The 26,408-nt window shown below is 36.3% G+C and overlaps 1 protein-coding gene across 2 annotated transcripts in view; it reads right to left on the bottom strand.

Annotated features, from left to right (window-relative positions):
• SLIT2 (slit guidance ligand 2) overlaps window positions 1–26,408 on the bottom strand; it is a 415,143-nt gene that overhangs the window by 377,444 nt on the left and 11,291 nt on the right. For both annotated transcript variants that reach the window (XM_055434236.2, XM_055434237.2), the window contains exon 4: window positions 20,168–20,239. In XM_055434236.2, coding sequence (XP_055290211.1) covers window positions 20,168–20,239 — 72 coding nt within the window. The remainder of the gene's footprint in view (window positions 1–20,167; window positions 20,240–26,408) is intronic.

The following is a 26,408-nucleotide window of genomic DNA, read 5'->3' as shown; positions in this document are numbered from 1 at the left end:
ATAGAAAACAACTGCGAAGCTGTTTGTCTGGAGACTGATTTACCAATCTGTATAAACATACTCTAGTTCTGTCAAATATTAACTGTTTAAAAATCAGAGACACTATTACTGATTTTTTAAAAATATTTTTTAAGACAGAAGTTTTCTGTTGTGATGATAGAAATGTGACTTGGAGGAAAAGAATGTAAAATCCTTATTAAATGTATCTAATAAACATCTATCAAGCTCCTGTTACATGCTTAGTAATACAGCACGAACTTTGGGAAGCATATAAATGAAAAAGACTTAGAACCTGCCACCAGAAGCTTGGATTTTTAGGAGAGAGAGAAAAAAAAAAAATCACTATGCTAAAAGGCAACTGTTACATAAAACTAACAGAGGCTTAAGAAAAACTATGTGGTAGGGCTGCAAAAAGGGAGCAGGCTCAGATTAAACTCTCCCAAAAAAGCCTCAGAGAAGAATTCATTTGAATTCATTATGAAAGTCTTCATGTAAGCTCATTTAGTCAACAAAGCAGTCCCAACTTTGGGCCAGGACCTAAGGTGATAGTGAGATAAATAAAATATGACCTCTGCTATGACAGCCTCTTGAGACATGAGGCATACTAACACCAAAAAGGGGGATGAAAAGTGTTCTGTCAGACAGTAAAGGAGAAGGAAGAGGGATAATCTGTGTGAGGCTGCTGTGACTTTTAAATGGAGAGCACTGTTTGCCTGAGGCACTGAATTAACGAGGTCACATTTTCCTAGGTGAAACCAAGGAGGCCTTCAAGGTGGAGGAGTCATGATCTGGCTTGTGAAGAGTGAAGAGAAGTTTGCCTGATGAAAAGGACAGAGGAAATAGCAGAAGCAGAACTCCACAGGCTCAAGAGTAGCTGACTTTAGGTGTGTAACTCTTCAAGTACAAGATCAGGGAATAATAACGATAAATTGAGACCACTGAGGAAACTTAAAGGCCAAGTTAGAGTTTAGACTACAGACCCTGGTGATTATAAAAATTTAGAGAAAAGTAATAGTTCTACTCTTTATCAGTCTTACTACAGTGGGCTAGTAATTCAGCTAACCACTGTAGACTAGTTATTTCATTTATACAATTGAGGCAGTGATATGTATATAAGAGTTCCTTTGAAAGTAATGGGAAAATGTTTTGCTAAATCTAAACTGCCATGCTCATAGACCAAATGAGTTTTGACTGGGGGAAGAACCCAATCCAAGCTGTTCTTTAAGAAGACACCTCTGGATGAAGAAATTTTGGGGCAGAGGACCCTTGTTAGGAATTAAACTAAAGACAGGGAAAAGGAGAGGATTGATGGATGCAGCTATCAGAAGGTAGAATCAACAGAACTTGAGAGTGGGGGTAAAGGAAGAGGAAATGAGTCAAGGTCTTAATAAGTGATGGACAAATGGAAGACAATGTCTCTCTAAGCACCTGTGCACTGTTAAAATGCATCAAACATGGTAAGGATTTAAATAGATTATATGGATCATGCCTTCTGTGACATTTTTACCTAGTTAAAAGAAACTCTTTAGTCCAGTTAAAACACATGGTAATGAGCATTGCTGCTGCTGCTGCTGCTAAGTCGCTTCAGTCGTGTCCGACTCTGTGCAACCCCAGAGACGGCAGCCCAGCAGGCTCCCCCATCCCCGGGATTCTCCAGACAAGAACACTGGAGTGGGTTGCCATTTCCTTCTCCAATGCATGAAAGGGAAATGGGAAAGTGAAGTCGTTCAGTCGTGTCCGACTCTTAGCGACCCCATGGACTGCAGCCCACCAGGTTCCTCCGTCCACGTGATTCTCCAGGCAAGAGTACTGGAGTGGGGTGCCATAGCATTACACTGTAGTCAAATGCCAGCCTGCTACTGGGGCAAGTTACTTCATCTCTTTGGGTCTGTTTTCCCATCTGATTTGGTTCCCTTTCATATTAATGAAAATCAACCCTGAATATTCATTGGAATGACTGATGGTGAAGCTGAAGCTCCAATATTTTGACCACCTGACGCAAAGAGCTGACTCACTGGAAAAGGCCCTGATGCTGGGAAGGATTGAGGATAAGAGGAGAAGGGGACGACAGAGAATGAGAAGGTTGGATGGCATCATCGACTCAATGGACATGAGTTTGAGCAAACTCCAGGAGATGGTGAAGGACAGGGAAGCCTGGCATGCTGCAGTCCATGGGGTCACGAGTCAGACACTAATGAGCAAATGAACAACAACAACATATTGTTGAAGATCCAATAAATATTGATGCAAATGAACCGCTTACAAGAGCTCCTGGATCAGGCACTGAATTCATGACTGCGACCGGGCTGACCTCAACCTTTCCACCCTCATCACCACCACTTCCTCCAATCAGGAAACATTTCTCTTTGTAGAATGAAGGCTATGTTAAAGTAAAGCTCCAAAGTTTCTACAGAGTTGTTCAGCCTACGTCCAGCTATACATACAAAATGTCAGCATGTTTATCCTATGAAAAAAAAAAGGAAAAAAAAGTGCTTTAATTTGGGTCAAGAAAATAACAGGGTAATAGGGTCTCCTGCATTGTTTGTACAAGCTATAACTAAATCAAGTTTAGAGGCAGCAGATACTCCCTGGGTGCAAACTTCAGTCTGTCTGCTAAATGGTCTATCAGGCCAGGATCTGCAGAGGAATGCTAACCTTTGCTGCTGCTGATGGACTCACTACCACCCCAGGCACAGGCTACATCACTGACTCAACTCACTATCTCTCCCTCCTTGATACACTTCCCTTCCCAGCTTCCCAGCTGAGCTGTCATGATTCACTGTCTCTGTAGAGCCGGATTTGCTAAGATAAGATAATGGCCTTTTATGTGCAGGCACTGTGAATTCCTCTCCACCCCTTGTACAGGGAAGACAATTTAAGTGGAAAGGAATAAATTGCTGGATTTAATACAGTGACCAAACACAAAAGCCTAATAAAAATGTCAGAAGTACATGCTCTAGAATGGCAAAGAATTGTGGAAGCACACTAAGTGTGTAAGCTGTGCCTTGGCAACCCAAATAAGGATACAAAGTGATGAGATGAAACTAGCTGCCTCAATTGCTTCCTATTATTTTAGCAATTTCAATTTTGTGTAATTCTGTAGCACTATTGCCTTATTTGCAAGTTAAATAAAATCACACACACAAATGTGTAAAATATTCATAAAAAATTTATAAATACTATCAAAGATATTGTAGAACAGACAGTGAGGAAACTGGTACAAAACGCCAACTTCATATAAGCGTGTATCTTACATTGACATATGACATGCTGATTGAACAAATTTACTAATTACTCTCCTTTTTAAACTTAAACACTATCAAGGGAGAACAAATGCAAAAATATTAAAAAGTTAAAGCTTCAAATGCTTTTTGTAGCTCATGTGGTATGAAAGACAACTGTGGATCCTTTGTACTGTCTGCACTTTTATTTCAGCTTACAAATATTTGCATGCGCACTATATGTGAAAACTGCTCTATGGTGAATAGAGATGAAAGTGTGCAAGCTCTAGAGGGGTATACAACCCAGGGATTGGATTTTGTTAAAAAAAGAAACAACTAATAGGCATAATATATAAACTAAACTATTGACATTTCTACAATATACTAAACAGTCAAATTTCTTGAACTCCCTTGGCTGCAGGCATATAGATTAATCATGTTAAAAAGGTAAGTGAAAACACCTGCGTGTTGGCAGGTATCTACTGTCTGATACTGCACAGCCACACAGAGGAAGGACCCCTCCACCCAGGTGGGTGGTGGCACCCTCTGAATGGCAGCAATCTCCACAGCCAGGAAGTAAAGCAGTGCCTGGTTAGTAGCAAAGCCTGGTGGGATTTCAACATTCCAGAAGCAGGAATGTGAAGACAGAGAATGCCATGAAAATGGAGAACTCATGAAATAAGTAGGAAAAAAGAAGGAAAGAACAAGCAGCATGTGCTGTATCACTGAACAGGTTTCCCATACTATTATAGTGCAGCCGGGAGTAGGGGCCGGGGGAACACAAACTCAGCCAAAAAGCAGGAACAAATCATTTTAGTAGATGATGGTTAATGTTTGTTTATTTTTCCTCAACCTATTCAGGAGTTGTTTTCATGAAAAATATTTACCATCAATTGAATTCTGTGGCAGATGCGTTACATCCTCATTTAATCCTCTCATTGACACTGATGCTGTAATTATCTCCACCTTAAGGAAAAACATATTGAAGCGGAGAGGTTAAGTAATGCGCTCCAAGTCACACAGTTAAGAAGTGTGGAAGCCAGGTTTCAAATCTTGACAGTCTGCTGCAAAACCTATATTCATTCATTCAACCAATATTTCTTGCACACCTACCACTATGCTCTGCCTTCATGAAACTTGCATTTTAATTGACGGGAAAAGACAACCAAATAATTAAAATACACAGTATGATAGATGGTGATGGAGAAAAACAGGGACATGGGAAGAGAGGATTGGGATACTCAGTTTCTTTTCACAAAGGGAAACCAACTACAACACAAAGGATTCTTTTTACGCTTTTATTAAATCTAAAGCCACATAACATTGAGAATGTGTTTGTAAATATTGGATGATTTGCAGTGATTATTTCTATTATGCCCATTTCATCAAGCTTTGAAGTAGGTTTGTTTTAGCTATAACGTGGTGTTTTCTTTGATATCTTTCCCCTCGATATTTAATATAAACAAGGATTGGCAGTCAAAGCAACATGCCAGGGGAACTAACAGAAAGGGAAAGCACCACAGTTTCAGTAATGATCAGTATGAGTATCCTGTTGAGAAGCACCAATGTGGTATATGTAAAAACTGTCTTAGAAGCTTCCAATACTATTAAATTTTTTTCAAACCTAATCTGTTTTGTCCTTTAGTCCTTAGACACATGGGTTTTGGTCAAAAATACTGAACATGTGAAACTCTATGTTGATTTCAAAGTCCGTTAACCAAATACAAACTGTATATAAAATACTTTCAGCTTCAACAATCTCTGTGCAGTGAGAAAGACTCCTGCAAGTTCATGCCCAGCTGAGAGGATGCAAACTTCCCTGTGTTACTGAAGAATGCTGTGCACAGCAGGCTTCAGGTGTTACCATGACAGAATCAGGGAAGGGAGAAAGAGTCAGGTGATGAAAATGTTTTCAGTCATTAAAATAGAGTTGAGTGGCACTATGTGTGTGAGATGGGATTCCCTTGAAGCTCAGTTGGTAAAGAATCCGCCTGCAATGCAGGAAACCCAGGTTTGATACCTGGGTCTCGAAGATCCCCCCTGGAGAAGGAAATGGCAGATGACTCCACTATTCTTGCCTGGAAAATCCCACGGACAGAGGAGCCTGGAGGTCTACAGTCCTCGCGGTCACAAAGAGACGGATACGACTGAGAGACTCAGCACAGCACAGCACGTGTGTGATAGAGAAATTAAGATCCCTTTGTAAGAATTTTGATGCCTCAGCACTTGTGTCTGTCTGTGTGTGTGTGTACGCATGTGCACATATAGCAAATGATTTTATATACAACACACATACATGTAAGCAAATATCAGCATTAAGATATCAAGATTCTTACGCAAAGATCTAAGTTTCTCTATCCCTAGAGTTAACAAAAGAATGTCAAGTTTACTTTCGAAGGTGAACTGAAAAGAACAGATTTGTCAGGCCAATGCATTAAAAAAAAAGTTGTTGAGATCACTATGTTGGCACCAGAAAAATAATATTAAATTTCAGCCACCCATAACTAAAATGGTTTTTATTTTTTAAAGAAATCTCAAACAGAATTAACAAAAAGCAGTTATCTTTTGGAAGCTGCTCTTGCTAGTTGGATTAATTGGTATTAGTGGGGGAAGCCAAGAAAAAGCAGGACCGTATAACCACATAACACTGAGAAACAAATTTTTTAAGTTAAGTGAATTTCTCCATCACAAGACGCCTTGAAGATTAACACACAAACATCCACTGCAGTCACTGCAGGGGAATGTCTTTCATTATTTCCTGACACATTTGACTACAAAACTTTGCTCTTACATCACTGCAGAGCACACTTTACGAATCACTGCTTTGAAATACAACATGTACAAAATAAGCAGAGCCATAAATACAAGGCACTAAAATAATATATGCTTGAGAACTGGGGAGAAAAGCTCTAGTTAGAAAAGATCTAAATCTGAATTATCTTATAAAAATACAATGACAGCAAGTACCTTGCAACAGATATCACACTGATGATATGTATATAACATTTATTTAGAAATAACTAAACCTCTAGCAAAACATATCTACTTATAGTTTAATAGAGTTATTCAACTTGATCATTTAATTTAGAAAATAAAGCAATATCTGGACTGTATTATTACTGATTTATATCATTATTCTCTCTTTAATGTATGGTTTTTGAACGGGAAAGAGTTGAATAACATCTGTCCATTTTAATAACATTCCATTATATGTATAGTCCCTCTTTTGCCCCTCTGTCACATTTAACTTAAGTCCTTCATCTGATTTTGATCTAGTATCCCATCCCAGGCAACAGAGTGATATCCAACAACACAGAAAATAACAAAAAGTAATGTTGATAACAATGGCACTGCCTATTGTATAATACTTCATTGTAAAATTGACCGAAATAAAAATTCTTCCAAGACCCTTTCATGTGAAAACATTTCCCTGAAATAAGCTGAGTGATACGCTTTGTGATTTTTAATGTAATTATTGTAGCTACAACTATTAGTCTTGTTCCTCCAACTTGGTTTTTTTCACACACACTATTTGCTGCAGTAACTTCCCAGTGTCAACTAAATTCCAGAGGATTACATGGTGGGTGGGGAAAGGAAAAAAGGTATTTCCTTTTATCAAATATAACTATGTTGCTTTCTCATTCCATCATGTTCCTCTCTGTAATAAAAGAAGAATCCAGGGTGGTCACTTGGAGTACCTGATTAACAACTTTTCTTGAAACGATTCATTAGGTGTGGAATTCATTCTCCTTCTTTAGAAGGAAAGAAAAACCACACCAACCCTGACAGGGAACCTGTCTTTCAGAAACAAGACTCCAGATTTCAGTCGCCTTCAGGATATTCAGGCTCTATACATTCCAGTCTTCTCAAAATACAAGGAAAACGAATTGTCCAGGATGCACAATGCATTTAGTAGGGTGAATTACAGAAAATGAAGGTGCTGCTGCTAAGTCACTTCAGTCGTGTCTGACTCTGTGCGACCCCATAGACGGCAGCCCACCAGGCTCTGCCGTCCCTGGGATTCTCCAGGCAAGAACACTGGAGTGGGTTGCCATTTCCTTCTCCAATGTGTGAAAGTGAAAAGTGAAAGTGAAGTCGCTCAGTCGTGTCCGACCCTTAGCGACCCCACAGACTGCAGCCCACCAGGCTCCTCCATCCATGGGATTTTCTAGGCAAGAGTACTGGAGTGGCTTGCCATTGCCTTCTCCGGAAAATGAAGGTACCGGCTCACAAACCTGTTAAAATCAAAAGATTATAACACAAATACGAACATTAAAACCTATGTCCACCATTATTCTTCCTTGATTCACCTTGTTTATTTTTAATTCACTTCCTCATGCTATCAGTTGTGATGTTTGAGGGACAGGTGAATATCGAAATTACTTCAGTTATATACCACTTACCTCCTACTGAGGGATTACCATGTATCAGGATAGTCACTTAATACTGCATAACCATCAAATCTCCTTCAATTGTTTTTTTTTTTTAACCTAAGTCTTCAAAAAATTTACATTTAATAGCAAAGTCATGCTAAATGTAAGCAGGTTATATTTGTTTAACACAGAAACTGCTTTTATTTTTTTTAATTGCTAATAGGAAAGAGAACAATCGCAAAATCATTCATCCACAATTTCCTCATGTAATTCCTGGTTTATTACATGAATAATTCTATCATTACAATTCTTACAAGTAGTCTGAAGAGTTCCCCACAAATTTTTGAAAAAAGAGCTAAGGAAAACTTTTTATATATTTTTATTTCTTATTCTTCAATTATGTCTGCGTATTTCCTAGAGACCTGGAGAATGTGAATGTGAAACTAGCTCATTCGTGTCTGACTCCTGGCAACCCCATGGGCTATATAGTCCATAGAATTCTCCAGGTCAGAATAATGAAGCATGTAGCCATTTCCTTCTCCAGGGGATCTTCCCAACCCAAGGACAGAACCCAGGTCTCCAGCATTGTAGGTGGATTCGTTACCAGCTTAGCCACCAGGAGGCCTTATGCTAAATTCTTGTCCCTCATTTTATCTGAACTACCAAATACTTTTACAAGCCAAGAAAAAAAAGTGTTAGTCACTGAGTCGTGTCCAACTCTTTGTGTGCCCATGGATTTGCAGGCTCCTCTGTCCGTGGAATTTTCCAGGCACGTATACTGGAGTGGGTAGCCATTCCCCTTTCCAGGGGATCTGCCCATCCACGGATCGAACCCAGGTGTCCTGCATTGCAGAAGGATTCTTTACCATCTGGTCCACCAGGGAATCCCAAAAAACTGGTCCTCAAATCAAGTACCTTTGCTTAGCATCTGCAGCAAGTGAATAGCAGATTCAGGAATATAACTAGTACGTTTTTGGACTTATGATTCACATAGTTTATATTTCATTCCAAATTCAAACTATTGTTAGTGTCTTTTTCAGACTAAGTTCCATCAAGGATTCACTTTGAAAGTGTTTCTTAATTAAGCTGCACTAGGCTAAATGCTATATATAAAACAAAGACAAATATAAGACAGGAATCTTGGCAAAGTTTACACACATTATTAATAGAATATAATACCCAAGAGCACATTATATGAGGCAGGTAATAAACATGGTAGCTTAAAGAATAAAAATAAAAAAATAACAATACTGAGCACTTACTATTATCATACGTCATATTAAGCTTTGTTCATTTAGTGAATAATTTATTCTATACAACATTCCCATGAGGTTAGTTCTAAGCATCATCCTCATTTTACAAGGAGAACCAGGGCACAGGGCAGGAAATTGAGTGACATTCCCAAGTTTACCCATTAAGTGATTCAAACTCTGGCAGTCTGAGTCAACAGTCTGCACTCAGAACCACTACAATATAATTAATGATCATAGAGGTACTAAGGCAGTTGAGAAAGGTTTGATAGAGGAGGTGAAGCTTACATGAGGACAGTAATCTATGCTACTCTAAACTGGAAGCAAGGAAGGAGTCCAAAAATGTGCTGGGAATGTCCAATCATTAACAGGAAAATCCGCTTGCCTGGGACATAACATATATGTTATGACAGCCATGAGAAAGCTAAAGTGATAGATAATGCAGAACTGGATTGTCCTGGGTATTGAAAGTCAGGCAAAAGGGAAGCTAAAATTTTAACTACCTAATCCCCACAGAGTGGACTAGAGTATTTCTAGATATTACATCTTCCAATCTCTTGCATGCAATGGTTTCAATGGAATAACTACCAAACATATTTGTTACATACAGTAAATTGTTTGCATTTAGATAAGTTACTCCTATTTTTTATTTTTTTTTATTTAGAGAATACTTTATTAGTTTCTGTAATCAAACCCATGTAGATAAGACCTTACATATTTAATACAGCACGTTACCCCTGTACAAATGGAAAACATTATGTTTAATGTTTCTAGACCAATATGGCTGTTAATTTCAGTACAATGCCAACCCAACACGGTACAACTGGGATACTTTTTCCAAAGTTGACAGCACAGCTAAAGTTTCCAAAAATTCAAATTATATATATATATATACAGATTTATTTATTTATATAAAAAGACCAATAGCAGTATGTTACACATCAATAGCAGCAACAGCTTTTCCAAGTTCTGCAGTCATCTGAACAAATTATAGAGATATCCAGCACACTCCATTAAAAAAAAAAAAAAGGTAAAAAATCAAAACCTCAGAAAACAGCAAAGTTAAGAAGCAAACTTGAAAACTTTATCTAAAATAAATCCTGAAATATTTTTCATTGGTTTCAAGTTAGAGATTCTGAATAACTAATGCATAAAATTTTAACACTGACTTTTTTTCAATATAAGAGCATATCACTGCTTTTTTAATGTAAAAACAATATATTTATCTGTTAAATGAAATTTCCTATGATTTCTCTACATATTTACTCTTCAAACATTTTTGAGCATTCACAAAATATCTGTTTCCCTACCTCTCAGATCCCCATTTCCAACCACATGCACACACACACATAGACACACACATCTGCACACAGTACCTAACTGGCTTGGAATGTCAAGTGGTATAATGAACTATATCATATAGAATATACTAATCATCTAGTATTTAAGTAACCAGATACTGTAACTCTTCTCTTTCATACTTTTTAACTTCTGAGCACTTTGTGTTTTGGAACTACCTCAAGTCAAAAGGTGGGTATATATAAAAGAGATAACATTTAAAGTAATATTCCTACTTAGGGGGTTTTGTTACTAGACTCTGGATGGAGAAACAGCTTTGGGAAGGAAAAAAAAAAACAAAACTCAGTGTGAGTTAAAAAAAAAAAGTTTTAGAGAAATGCTGAAACTTGATAGAAGTAGGGAAAGCACATAACATTGTACAAAGTGCCTACGTAATGCTCGGTAGTATTTTGTGAATGAGAATATAATTCTCAGTTCAAAGCAGGGCTTTCTATTAAGAGATTTTAATAACATTCAATACTCCTTGCACTCTTACCATGAATAATACAGAAAGCAGTTTTTATCCTGAGGCACTTGAATTTAAACTTTAAAAAACGGGAATAAACATTTTTAGTTTCAGTATGAATAAAAGCAGTGTACTTAAAAGAACTACACTATAATGGTTTAATCATTTCTGGAAAACTTAAGAAAGAGTTCACTTTAATAGCAAGTAACTTAGTAAATACTTTAAAGTACTTCACATATTCGAATATGAAGTTGCATATCTAGACAAAATGAAAGGAGTAACAGATATAAATTTTAATAATAGTTTCAGAAAAAGTGTTACTGAGTATTCAGCTGCCTTTGACAACTGCCCTATATTTTCCAAGTGTTATCAATTTGTCTCAAGACCACTCTTTTATTAAGTAAGTGTATTTATAAAACATCAAGAATAAATGAAGGCATTTGATAATATCAATCTTTTAGCAATTAATGAAGTTAATTTGAATTTTCATACTAATGCTCTCACTCTTTCTACTGTCTATATATATAAACCTCTTGCATCATATGATAGTAATGATCTCTAACTAAATAATGATGTTATTATATTAACAGTGTACCTTTTTTGTCATAAAATTTGCTTGAAAATGATTACCTATTTTGACACTGATTCTTAAAACAATGTAACTACAATGTAGCTTGAAAGATGTATAATGCATATAGTTATTATTATAAATGTATTACACTTCATATAAACTAATTGGCAGTTTCAAATGTTCTACAGCAGAAAGCTTAGAATGTAAATTAACTAATACTTAAATGACAGATGTTTACATAGAAATAAAGTGTTTAAGACATATTTTTAAGATCTGAATCTAAAAACTTTTAAATAAGCACACCAGATTTAAAATGTAATTTAAATTAATATTTTAGGGGAGAAAGGGTCAAGGTTAAACTGTTTGTCTTCCTTAAAAAGTGTATAATGTCTTTTGTGTCTCTACTAACAAAAAAGAAATCTCAATGAAACTCGGATATTAAAACCTCCCAGGAAACCAACAATAAAAGCTGCTAAGAATTTCACAACTTTTTTTCCTTAGGTGTTAATTAAATGATCATTTAACACTGCAATGTAAACACAACATTTTCATCTCCTGACAGCACAGCCTATTATAAATCCGGGGTAATAAAAGTCTTGGTGTTAATGCTCTGAACCAAGTTCCCACCATATTCTAAGATGCCTTGTCGTGTCTAAGGTTAAGCATCTAGACACAAAACAAAGCTTGCTCCTACTCTACTTCCAGTGCAATTTTCCCATCGCCCAGTGACCTAGGTAACACTTTGAGCAATAAAGAATAAATTTAATTTCTCCAGCATTTTGTGAGGATTAGGAACAATTGTTGGCTTGCAATGACTTTTTATCCTTGGATTCTTTTCCTCCAGAGCATTCCTCTGGTCCTAAAAGAGAATTCTGATGGTTTAAGACATAGAACAAACAGAACTTTAAATTAGGCTTTTTTCAATCAATTGGAACTGTTGGAGGGGAAGCAATCAACCTTTCTCTGTGCTGTTCTCAGCTATTCACATACTTCAAGCTTTAATCTTTCACTAGTAGAAGAAACCTATCATGAAGGGGCAAAGCTATCTTCCCATTCTGTTTCCAGACTTATTTATTTCTCTTTTCTTTAAGTTAAAAAAAAAAAAAAAAAAAAACACTTAAATCAAGTTGCCACACTTAGCTGTTCACATTCATTTGGGGACATTTCAAGAGGCACAGATGTTCTCTTAATAACATTTCACTCCACTACGCTATTCCCTAGACCACAGGTCCCACCAAAGACTGGCCTTTTTGCTCTACATTTCTTCCCTCTCCAGAGTTTAAGCTTAAACTCTTGCCCCAAGTTTCTCATATCACAATTTATCAAGTGTTTTAAGGATAATTCTCTTTAAATAATTTCTTGATAGCAATTAACTTGGTTGTGGGTAATGAAGAGGACAGACACCCCTCTCATCTGAGGGCGAAGCTTACGTACATATAAAAAGAACTGGAGTTACAATAAAAACAAAACGAAAATAACTTCTGACTCAAACCTATTTCACGATCAATCATTGTTTAAATCCAAAGCACTAAACAGCTTTCAATTTGAACTGCATTTTGACAAAATGCTTAGTCTAAAAATCCACTGAATCTCACAATGCAGCTTATGTAAAGGTGGCAGAATGTTTCACAGGTCAAATCATACTTTGAATAAAGCTCAATGGAACACTTCTCTTACATTGTTTTTAAACTGAAATTTTAGTTAGTGATAAAAATGTACTTTAGCAATGCAATAAATCTTCTGAATAACTTCCAAAGAGTTTATCTATACCTTAAGGAGTTTACTCAGCATTTTCTAACTGGTTTGTATTTTTCCTTCATTTTGTTATTCAGGACAAGGCATCATTAAAACAACAATTTAATATGTGAACTAACATAAACAGTTCCTGAGTCACAGCCTCTTTTTCTATCCTTGATTCATTTTATATAAGAATTTTTAAATTATATGAATCATCAGCTGGAAGCAGGTAAGAGATCTCATTAAGAACATTCTGGCCTTAATATACCTTGTGTTGCCAAGTAAGGAGAAATTGAATGGTGCAAATGCACATTTTATGCTAATCTGCAGTGTTAAAAAGTTAATGTGGTTATGCTTATGTATATGTTATTACACTGAGAATAAATGCAAGAAGAAACATGAAAGAGAACCAGGAGATTTTTCTGACTGTGGGCAACTTGCAAGCACATCTGTGTGACTATTACTTTGTCCTATTTTACACTGAGAGGACAAGAACTCCACAAGCATCATTTCTATCATACCGGAAAGTTGACAATGTTCTTTTGAATACAGAATCTATATTGTGACTTGATATATTCCCAGGAGATAAATGTCATCCCTATTTTATAGAAAAGAAACCTTTGCTCCAGAAGTGTCCATTGATTTACAAAGATAGCAAAGCACTAACATCTGAGTAGGCATTTAAACACTAATATTTTACAATATTAATAAAATACATTTCTCACAAAATAGATTTCAGTATCTTAAAATGTAATGTACATACATTAAAATTAGCTCAATATAACTAATACCTTATGGTCACTTATTCCTAGAATTAATACTTATATAAACTTCAATCACTAAATTATAATCTTGAGATTGCAGTGGCAATTTTATGACTTACAATCAAATTTTAAAATATTCCCTCCTGATATGTGTTCAAAATCTTTTTGACATGAAAACCATATACTTAAATTCATCTTTCAAAAAAACACACTCAGGCTACATGAACTCTGAAGGCTTTAATCTACATATTACAGCTCAGAAGTTAGCAATGGCTGAGGTCCACAAATGCCACATATTATGTGGGCCACACACCATGGCAGTTTTCTCCTCAGCATGGATCACAGTATTCACAGTATTTACATTCACTGGCAAACCATGAGTATTTGCTGGTGGAAACAGAAACATTTACATTTGGGGAAGCAACTATTTAAACAAGTGCACTTGAGTGGGAAAGACCTTCCTGCACTTGACTTTCCTATGCCAGGAACTATACTGTGGATGTCACACCAAAAAATCTACTCTGGCAACAGCAGAAGCCTGCCAATTTCTGACGTTCTCCAGCAAAAGTCTTCTATTAGATCCCTTTAAAGTAAAAACTTCCCACAGGAGGCCTGGCAAAAATATCAAAAACAATCTTCATTGTTTTTATAACTTCTAAATCATACTACTGCACGTTGATTTAAAAACAAAAACACAAGTAAGCCCTATTCAATGGCTTGCCCTTTTTCATGCCAAGTGATAGAGGCTACTCTGAAGTGTGTCTAGGTCACAGTCTATGAAGAGTTTGGTCTGCCTCTTAAAAATGAACCTTTTGTTATATAACAGTGATATTTTAAAATACTACTTATATATCTCTGTTTTTTAAGTAGCAAGAAGAGAGTCCCTTGAGCCCAATAATAATTAAGTTACTTAATAAATAATAAGGGACTTTGGGTTTTTAATCACTGACAGTTAACACTCTCCTAAATGTTATCTCTCATACAGGTTCTTTGTTTTCAACGATAAAGAATCAATCTGTTCCCTTAGATACGTATCAGTATTAACGATACAAACAGTGTATCCTTGCATCAAATGACACAGACACACCATCTTGAAGAACTTTTATTCTCTGCATCTGAAGCTTTCTGGCAGTCTCGGCAATAGAGATGGGAGGCAGCTATGATGACAGCTCCCTAGATGAGTAATGATGTCGATCTGGCGGGACAACGGTAACCGTGGCAACTGTAACCTGCAATTCCTGCATTACCACTGTTGGATTTACTGTGGCAGGGGCCAAACAGGCCAAGAGTAAAATGAAGCAGGAAACTACACACCTGACACTCTAGGAGCCCACACTTTAATCAGAGCTGGCAGAAATTAACTCAGGAGGAATTGTGACACAGGCACCATGGTTGTCTTCTGCTTTTATCCTTGAATCCAAGAATCCTAAGACTTAATTGGCATCAGAGAATGGGGATGGAGGAAGGGGTGTGGTGGCAGTTTTATACAAGTATAGTATTATAGTAAATTAAGATATTTTTGCTTAGGTGGAAAACATCATTTTTATTTTTCAGTGCATACCAATAGACACTTCAATGTTTAGAAAACCTAAGGGGATAAACATTAATGAACCAAGGTATCCTTTAAATTTAATTTGGTTCCCCATTATTCATAATGTCTTCCCAGTGTTACTATTTGCTCATTCAAATTACAAACCATGAGCCCAATGGAGATTTAATTCAATACATCAAACACTTACTGAGAGCTTTCTAAAGGTCAAGCTTTATACTAAACCCTGGGGATATTTAAAAAATGTATTTGTAATGCATGTACAGCAGTATTTATATGCATAATTACAGAAAAAGAAAACTAATCTACTAACAATTGACAAGTATACTAGTGGTTATATCTGAGTGGGGAGATCATGAATAATTTATACTCCCACTTTTCTAGTTTTCTGAATTATCTAGACCTTTATAACATTAAGCATACTTACTCTTGTAACTCCTCAAAACCAAAATCAAAAGCCAAGGCTCCTTCTATAAGAAAGGAAAGGAAAGGAAGGGCAGCTTCATCATATATTTGTTATCTTTCCCAAATTAATTTTTATTTTAATAGAAATTTAAGTTCTCCTCTTAGAGAATTGTAATAATTATCAAAAAAACAATTTGGAGAATCTGAGATCCTATCTGACAGCAAATTAATTGTGACCTGACCAATTAAATTTATTGCTCAAAATCTGTTTGTCGCAGGTAAGGAGTCACTAGGCCATAAAAAGAGTCTTTGGCTTTAAAAATACTACTTATAATGTTAGATAATTTAGTGGCTCCAAAGCTCACTAGGGAAACACCACTTGTTAACCAGAAATAGAGAGTTTTCATTTAAAGAAGCAAAGAAAATGAATCACTGGAACTTATATATTTATTTTCATTTGTTAGCTTTGTTTTGTCTCAAGAGATACAAGTGAAAAATGAGTTTCTGCAACATGGTTTGGCTACTTAAGCTTATGTTAGAAGTCTGGGTAAATATAATAATACTCAAGGAAATAAACTGAAAACCACAAAACAAATATTTATAACCAAATGCTTAACCACAGAACTACCAATGAAATGCCTCTCTAATGAGCCCAGATGAGTAGCTGCAAACTCAGGCGGAAAAGTGTGAATCACTCACTGGCAAGTCACCTTTAAGGTTATATTTTTCAGAAAGATTTGTATATGCTACTCATAAATTTCATTCATAATCAACCATTTCAAACGTCACTGTATTTCTATCAGTTAACCCACTCTGAATTGCTCTGAAAATCATGTTCTCCACTCTTAATAAACTGATAACAAAAATGCAATCCTGGTTTTAGAGGAGGAGCCAAATGAGAGGATGGAGAATCTCCATAAGTAAGAAAACTATGTACTGTCTCTTTTAACCTCCAACCTATGGCCCTTCACTTTTCTTTCTTCTTTACTTACACTTTCCATCTGTCAACAAGTGCTTGTAATTTTATTACACTGTCCTGTAGTTTATGCAGAGTTGGTATTATTTTACAGAGTTCTGTTAATGGACTGGATAAATGGTAATGCTATTTAAACTAGTCTCCTGCTCCAGCAAACACAGCTGCAACTGTACTACTATTTCTGAGCAAACATCTTGACCTGAACACGGAGTGCTCTCTCAACCCGTCCAAAGAGAAATTGGAGCAGACAGCAAAGGAAAAGCATATTTGGCCGCTAGCAGCAACCAACCGTGTCGAATCATAATTCATATACAGTGTACCCTCCTTTTCTTTTATACTGCATTTAGAATTTAAAAAAAAAAGCATGTGTGCTTCTTCACCTGGCATCTCATTTTCAGCCAAGAGTCAAATGGTGATTATTCCTTACAGAAGCACAAAGAAAATCTGTATAATGTCCAGTGGAACAGACTAGATTTAATCTAAGCAAACAATGATAAAAATCAAACATCAGTGTATGAACTATAAAAATAAGTAAGTTTTTCATCGATTATGTATCCAGAAACAACAGTATTAAGTAATGGAAAAATATAAAATAAGTTAGGAAAAGAACTAGAGATAATAAATTCTAAATTTGTTTCTTTCATGAATTCTGGATGAGTATGGCTCCACTAAATTATATAGTAGGGCAATTGTGTGTGTGTGTACTCAGTCACTCAGTCGTGTCTGCCTCTTTGTGATGCCATAGACTGTAACCCACCAGGCTCCTCTGTTCACAGAATTTTCCAGGCAAGAATACTGGAGAGGGTTGCCATTATATGGTGGGCAACAGTAGATCACTTAATATGCAAATGAGCCACCAGTCAAATTATCCCTCTCCAAACACACTGCTTGTCCAAAATCCTGTATCCTTTGTCCTGTCACTTATCCTTCTTGTGAAATAAAAGTTCATTTTTAAATGAAGATTTTAAAGGACAATTTTTACATGTAGATTTGTGCAGATTTTTCCATCTGTTAGAACATTTGTTTTGGGTTAGCTACTAGGCACCTGTATCATATGAAGAATACTTGAACTTGAACCCATCTTCTTAAAAATTAAACTAGCTAGGCAGTTAACTTCACAAGCTTTTGTTCCTTTATTTATTACATACTCTCTTACTGGTGATTGTTTAATTCAATTAGTGATCATCATCATAAAAAATTGGTCACATGTAGCTGATAACTTTCCTCTCATGAAAAAGATCATGGTTAACCATCCACTACATCTAATTCGGGTGAGACAATAGTGCCTCAACTCAAAAGAAGACAGATTCCTGTTTTCTGAGGCAGAAAAAATGTATACCTCTAAGTTTTCATGGGTATCCAGTGCCTATGTCAGGTGTCAAATCCCAGTCAATATTGAACATAAAGCCATCAAGCTCTAACTTCAGGAAAATCAAAGCATCAGAATCCCTATAGACCCACATCAGAAACAAAATTTTATCTTCCATTACTTCCTAGGGGAAATCCTTTGAGCCAAACAGGCACATTATAACTCATTTTCTAGGTGTCCATTTTCCCCATTTTTTAACATGCTTTTAACTCACTAGAAGATGTTGCCTTAGAGTTTCATGAGTTCTGTTTCTTTCATTCACTTAAGGATATCAAGTTGTCTTCTTCCAAAAAGTAACTTCATAAGGTTATAAAATCATAATATAACATAAGTGAAAATCCCTTGGCCCACTACATGGTATTGTCAAAGGATGCAAATGCTAAACAGAACATGATCTGCTGATAGGGGATTCTGCACTAGATTATATCACCCAAAGAAAATTAATCCAAATACTTTCCAACTAAAAATCAAACATTCTAGTTTTTCAGGGACAGTGCTAAAGTGATTGCCTATATTTCCTCCTCTTCAGCTTAATAATTTTAATTCTAGCTGTAACAATCATTCCATTTAAATTATATTTTCACAGCCACAGAGAAAACAGACAATTTTCTAGACAATGTGGATTGTTTTAGATGCACGTTGTTAGCTTAGTAGTAAATGAATTTAATAGCACTCATTGTATACTAGCTTTGAAATCAATTCTTCAACATCCCCACAATCAAAAAAAAGTTAAGGAAGAAAGTAGAATACTATTAAAACCACTTCTGTAGCCATTCTTGGAAACTAAGTACAAATAATTAAATATAGATATTAATTTATATTCATACACATAATCTTCATAACAGCCTACATCCAGTTTCTTTGGTAAAAATAGTCTTTAGAGAATTCTTGTTAAAAAGGCGGTCTCCAGGTTTCTTTATTTGATTCTTTTAAATCTACCTAAATTGAGCCAATTAGTCAGCAGGGAACACAAAGCAGAAGAGAAATAACTGCTAAGCGACTTTGGCTATCCTTACAGGAATAGAATCAGGAAAGTCAGACTCTAGAGACAAGACCTGATGTGTAACTGGCTCTACCTTTGCCTGCTGGGAAAATTCTCTCCACAGTAAGCCAAGGTGTCAGGAGGCCCTAACAGAGATCCTAACAAAGAAACAATGTGGGGGAGGGCTGTGGGAAGAGATCCTTCCTACTTCTGGAGTTGATAACAACAATACTGAACTAGTAGGTTACGAAGTCTTGGCTACAAAGTCAAAGTCAGAAAAGCAGTCTCCTCACTTTCCCCACAAGCTCCACATGTGGGACTTTGCAACAATCCAGGTGGAAGCCAAGCTGAGCGATTTATTCTGTATATCCCAATGATTTTTCACAACATCCACGAACATTGATAACCATTGCTATTAATTTCCCCAACACTTTGCAGCTTATCTCCCATCTGCACAAAATCATTCATATGGCTAAAAACCTACTTACAAGAGCTGTCAAGTGTGTTTTCACCATTGCACATTCAGTCACTGAACAAACATTTCAGGGAGGAAAAAACTGATTCTGCCTAAAACCCACATTACACTCCTTCCAAAGAAATACTTCCATTAACAGTCGATGTCGTATTTGATATGAAACCCTCTACAGTCATTCATATTGCGGAGTCTGGAATTCTGGCTTTAAAAGGAAAATTTAAGAGGAAATTTACAGTCCTCTATAAATACCTCATAATAGTATTTCCAGACTAATAAAGATTACTCGAGTATAGAAACAATATCAAAAAGGCAGACGTTAAGAATCACAACTTTACAAGAATACACTGCCAACTTCCTCTGAAAAGGAAGCACAGTGGCAATCTTTCCTTTCAGAACTTAATCAAAAGTTTCTATAAAGAAGTTAGGTAAATCTCCCCATCAAGACCAAAAAAGAATAACACAACTGCAATAACACAGACACGAACCAGTAAATGCTAACCAAATACAAGAACTGGAACCACTGGAAAACCAATCATAAGTTTCAAAAAAAGAAAAAAAGAAAGGCAAACGTTTAATCCATTAATCTACTGGTGAATAGATTCCAGGAAAGCACAAGGAAACAGATCCAAAATACATTTAATAAAACGCGAGGTACTACACAGAGCAACAATAACTATTTCTGTCTACTTACAGCCTGTATAGCTTCGAAGTCCCAAGAAACAGCAACTCAGGAAACAGCTGAAGGTGATTTCTGTTTAAACGCCTTTTGAGAAAAACAAAAACAAAGCATATGTTACATAGAAAGTACCCAACAATGAGACTGTGATTGGGTAGTGTCATGCCTCATCCTGTATTTCAGAAAGAATGAAATAAAATTCAAGAGAATTCAAGCATTACAAATCAAAAGTTGGTTACACCTTTTGTTACAAGATTCTTTAAAGCAATTTTCCATTGTGCTTACTCAGATGATGGTTATTGGGGCCTAAACTCTATATCCACCACCCTTGCAACATCAGTCAACCAGCACAGACGCAATGAAAAAGGCTTTCTGGACTCGTTTAGCGAGTCTGTATGTTTAGCAAGTTCAACAAACAGCAGCAATACCGTATTAAATGGTGCCCTAAAATAATTCATATTCCGTCCCAGCCCCTAAATCTTCAGCCAAGTCACTGAAGGGAGACAGAAATTTCAATTTTTTTAATCTTTCCATTTAGTTTCACCAAAACATATGAGAAAGTGTCAGCATGATTTGTCCCTCTAGGCAAAATCAGAAGAAAACTGCAATCCACAGTTCTTTACTCTCAACTGAATAAGGCTGAGTTATAATTAACAGTGAGGGCAAAAATGTTTAAGCAATGTTTTTGCTAAAAATGTTTAACTGATATTGGCATGTTTTAAATATTTTAGAAAAGAATTTGCTTGCAACCCTAACTCAATTTAAGCCCAGGAGCCTGGCAAGCTATAGTCCATGGGATTGCACAGAGTCAGACATGACTGAAGCAACTCAGCAGGCGCGCACTATATAACTAAGTTCTTTCGGACTATGAACACTTGCAAAAGAGTGGCAAATTCTAGCCCCAGTGTATGAATTTATGAATCCCATTCATTTTAAGTGTACAACTTAACATTTCAGTAAAAATAAATGTCTATCCTCTCTTTTTCCAAATAAATAAAATGATGACGTTCCGTTCAGTCGCGTCCGACTCTTTGCAACCCCGTGGACTGTATAGCCTACCAGGCTTCTCCATCCATGGGATTCTCCAGGCAAGAATACTGGAGTGGGTTACGATTTCCTTCTCCAGGGGATCTTCCCGACCCAGGGATCGAACCCGGGTCTCCCGCATTGGAGGCAGACGCTTTAACCTCTGAGCCACCAATGCACACTTAAATGATTTATAAGTTGCTGGGCTTCCCTGGTGGTTCAGCCAGTAAAGAATCTGTCTGCAATGAAGAAGACCCAGGTTCGATCCCTGGGTCTGGAAGATCCCCTGGAGAAGGGAATGGCAACCCACTCCATATTCTCGCCTGGAGAATTCCTTGGACAGAGGAGCCTGACAGGCTACTGTCAGTGGAGTCTCAAAGAGTCGGACATAACTGAATGACTAACACAATAGTTCTAGAGGAGAGTAAAGACATCCAGAAAGTAATGTCACACTGAGGATACCTGAGGTGTTTCTTGTCTTAAAGATAAATGTTAAGGGGACAGAAAAAGAGGGCATATCAATCTTACCCTCTTTTAAATGATAATGTACTTAAACGGTCATCAGAAGGGAGTGGAATTACACTCATTTAGTCTCTAGAGGGTAGAAATGGTGCTAGTAATTTTAACTCTTAAGAAAGTATTGATAGATGATTATAAGGAAGATCTTTGTAAGTATAAAAGATGTTAAGAAATGAACAGCCTTAGGAAGCTTTCAACTCTTATTTTATTATTATCCACATTATTCAAGCAGAGGCTATGCATTTTTTCCCTGCAACAATGTAATAAAAATTCTGCATTAGGTTTAAAGCTGGACCAAGTGAACCTCAGAACTTCTTCCAAGTCTAAAATGCCATGAGGCAATGATGATTATGTTTACCATCTTTTGTTATATAACTCATATTATTAAGAGGTTAGTCATCTATAAATAGATGCTCAGAACTTAATAAAATGTATATAGCTCACAAAAATGTATGTTGAGACAATCAGAGGTAAAATCATAAAATTAGTAGTGAAAAGGTAAACTTTTCACTTACACTAATTTTTTTTGGATGAATAAAACACACAACAAGATTAATGCAAAGTGAAATCAAAAGCTTTTATTTTTTTCTTTGCCAGGCATAATTCTAAGGTAGGAGTACTCCCAGAGTCTACTATTATACACTTTCAATGAACTATGATTTAATTATGATCTTGTTATATTTATGTCTGAAAAAATAATTACAAATATTCACAACAGTGGTAATGAGAATTTTTCTAGGAAAGACTCCCCATTTTCCAAAGAGGCATCCCAATTTTTAAAATGACAGAGATGTGCTTTCATAATCTGATCCAAACCACTGGAGAACAAACATCGTCCATGATTCACCAACCAAAAGAAGGACATTTCTTCAGGTCCCCAGCCCTCACAGAGGCAACTCTCTGTATGGAGTTTTCCCTTTTCTCCAAAGGGTCCTTTCTAACATCCTCTGTGTAATTCCCCTGATTCTCCTACATAAAGTTGGTTCCTCCCTTGTCTGTGTCTGCATATGCCTCTAGCATTTGATAAGCAAGAGTCCCTCACACTGTATTAGTCAAAACATTTACTCATATAAATGTCTGAATCCCACTACATTGTAAGCTCTTCAAGCGTAAAGACTACATGCTGTGTGCTAAGTCGCTTCAGTCGTGTCCATCTCTTTGCAACCCCATGGACTGTAGCCTGCCAGGCTCCCCTGTCCATGGGATTCTCCAGGCAAGAATACTGGACCCAGGGATCAAACCCGCAGCTCCTGAATTGCAGGTGGTTCTTTACTGCTGAGCCACCCAATGGGGAAACCCTGTAAAGACTATATCTATGTATTCATATTTCCTTCCCTCTTCCTTGGCACTTACTAAGCTCTTAGGAAATGCTGAATAAAAACAAACTGCTCTTTGCATTTTGATATAGTTTGGCAAAACCCTAGCATGTGCATTTTATGTTCAGCCAGCTTTCTCCAGACATGTTTTCTAAGGTACCTGCCTTAGGTTTTATGCCCCTCTCCAGATAATCAAAGTCCCACCACCAAATCTGCTTTCATGAGCCCTATTCAGCAATTGCCTCCTTTCCTTTCACTTCCCCTTGTCATGTCTTTCTCAACATAATCTAGAAACTGGAAGGAATTCAATATGTTGAAACAAATTCAGACATCCAAGTGACTAAGAGCTGCCACTAGATTATGTGTTAATGGGTCCACACAATTTCAGATATTTTAAGAAAGAAGGCAATTCAGATAGAGTGCAAGCAGTGTCTTTTCTCATGTTTTTTCATATTCTTAAGAGATTCTTGATTCATTCTCCAAATAATAGCTAATACATACTAAACTTACTAGGTAACAGTCACTGTTCTGAGACGTTCACATGAACTATCACATTCATTCTACCCCATAAGTAGGTGCCACTTCACTGCTCTTGGAGAGAGGCACAGAGCTCACAGAAAGTAGAGCTAGAACCTAAATTCAGGTGGGCTGACTCCAGAACATATCCCCTGAATCACTCCTTTCAAAGAAACACAGTTTAAACATTCCTAAACAATAATTCAAAATAATGTAATCCTCAACTTTCCCTTTCAGCAATCTTTCTTTTTTTTTGGGGGGGGGGCGGTTGGGGCAAAACATAGTTTTACATAGCCCACTTCTTAAATATCTATGAAAGAATCACCTGGAAATAAAACATCAAGCTTTATTTTAAAAGAAACTAGCTTTCTAGTCAGTGCACTATTTTAAAGATCTATTTAAAAACCTAAAGTTGAAATAAAAATGAAAATATGTATAAAGTATTTTTCTTAAAATTCAAGCAATTTATCACTATATCATGAAAAGTATTATAAATGATCATAATGTGTCTAAACCAACCATGTGTATCAAGCAAGGTGATGTCATATAAAAAAAGGTAGATAACAGGTGAAGTGACAACATGCATAGAAAAACAGTATGACTACACTTTTTAAAAAAGAATACCAATACATTTTTGGTTCCTAGTCTTCTGTTTCCTCTTCCATCAGTACCAAGAATAAACGGAAACGCAAACATTACAATACAAAGTGAAACTCTTCCAAAATATTCAATAAAGGAAAAAAAATTAAAGCAGAGTTCCTTTATACAATGACCAGAAATTAAATCTTTAAACTAAAGAGTATTTTTTAAAATCTGAAATTATGTTAAAGACTATCAAGGTGCATAATAATTTCTAAACAGAGCTGGAGAAAAAGTAGCCTGGCTTCTTCCAATACTACAAAATACTTCTTAGTAGCTTGACGAGCATCATAATAATATCTCTAATGCAAATGTGTTAAAGAAGTTAAAATCTGATAGTCTAAGAACAGATAAATAGCATGCAGTGAATTAAGGGCATCTCAGAGGAGGATTTATGGAGCCAACAAAAATTAGCAGCATTAAGCAGATCAAGTGGGTCAATTACTAACTGTTCCAGCAAGGATACTCAATTGTGTCCAAGGACACATAACGGAGATTCAGTGATATTCAGCTTCTATGTCATCACTAACTAGATGGAATCTGCCCACAGGATCTCAAGAATAAAAATTCTCTGGATGGAAATTCATGGTTTCAGAAAGGTGTATAATGAGTCTCTGAGACACATTCCTTTAGGGAAAAGATGACAGATATCCCAGTAACCATTTCCTCTGGGTGGCCTTCAGTGAGATGAATGATCTTCCTGTACCACACTAAAAACCATAGGCCTCTGAAATGCAGATTCTTAACAGTTCAACTTGAAGGGCATTATTGACAAGCTTTGTTTCAAATTATTATCCGCCACCCACTCCTGTTACTTATCCATTGCTAAAGGTTGGTGGTCTCCTTTCAACTTCCTCCTTAATCCAATTAACGTTTGCAACCTTCACCCCAATCCAAAATGTAAAATGAAAACGATTTTTACCAAAGCTAGTAAGAAAGTCTCATATTTACCTATCACTGTAAATGTAATATATTTACAATGCACCTGATTTGAAACAAGTTATCTGATGAACACTGCCTTTAAAAGTCTATCATTTACAATCTCCTGTTTCTCATACATATATGTCTTCTTCTCGGGTAAATTTCCATTTGCCTTTTATGCTAACATTTTTAAAGCAAAGATTTTTAACATTTAGCTAGTATTAGATAAACTTTATATTTTCGGCACTATCAGTATTTTTACCCTTTATGCTCCATGGTAAGAGATCAAAATTTATTAATGAAAAGTTGTTTCCTCTTCACTCCCCTTACTTCTTGATAGTCTCTATATGTTCAGAGCGATTATATAAATACTCTGAAAAAAAATTTGGAGAAGGCTTTGCACTTTCTTCACATCTCTTCTACTGACTATATGCTATAAGAAGAAAATCAGAAGGAAAATGATAGTAAATATGGATATTTAAAAGTCAGATTTATTATAGACACATTTTATTAGTTCAAAAAGGTAAAGTATTTCCAAGACTCAGCTTCTGAAAAACAGGAAAGGAGATGTTGAAATTTGTAACAATAAAAAGTTCCAACTCTGCATCAAGAATTTTGTGAAAATACGTGCATTATCTTACTGAAACCACATACCAGTACTATGAGATATAATAACTGTCTCCTTTAATGATGACCAAAAACGCAGTTTTCAAAAATAAGACAATTTGATCAAGATCTCACAACGGAACTGAAATCAAGTATTTACTCTCATGTAATGCTTTAAAGGTAAGGAAAAGAGATCGTATCTGTTTAAAAAGCACAATCAACAGTAAAACCTGTGAGTATTTGCCAATGTTCCGTAGGACACCAGGCAATAGCATATAAAATTACAGGGTGTTTTCACCGAGGGGAGGCTAGGTTATCTACAATGAGGAGAACAGCAGCTGAGAGATGGAGTCCCACCTGCATTCAGGGCAGATGGACACTGCCAAGAGAACAAGTAATTTTCTGTTGATGTTATCTTAAAGCAAAAATTCCAACTGCATTAAAACCAAATCCAAACTGTTACCAAACTCTCATTCTGAAAATGTTTTCACCAACATTTCTTCCAGTCCAGCAGATATAAATTGCTCTGAAACAGGTAAGAGCTGTATATATAAAGATCATGCAGAAAAGTCTCTCATCCCATGTTAAGTTGTAAAATTCAGTTTAGAAGGCATAGTTCAAGCAGAAGGGTATCCAACAGGAATGAAAGACAGGAGTTCAATGTAAAATATTTGACATTGGTTGCTTCCACAAATACATTGTAACAGTGCAAA

This window comes from Moschus berezovskii, chromosome 5 (assembly GCF_049115385.1).
Source record: "Moschus berezovskii isolate FMDL1 chromosome 5, NW_MosBer_1.0, whole genome shotgun sequence".
NCBI classification, from domain to species: Eukaryota; Metazoa; Chordata; class Mammalia; order Artiodactyla; family Moschidae; genus Moschus; species Moschus berezovskii.
Note: the sequence above shows the minus strand (reverse complement) of the source record. Positions and strands in the feature narration are given on the sequence as shown.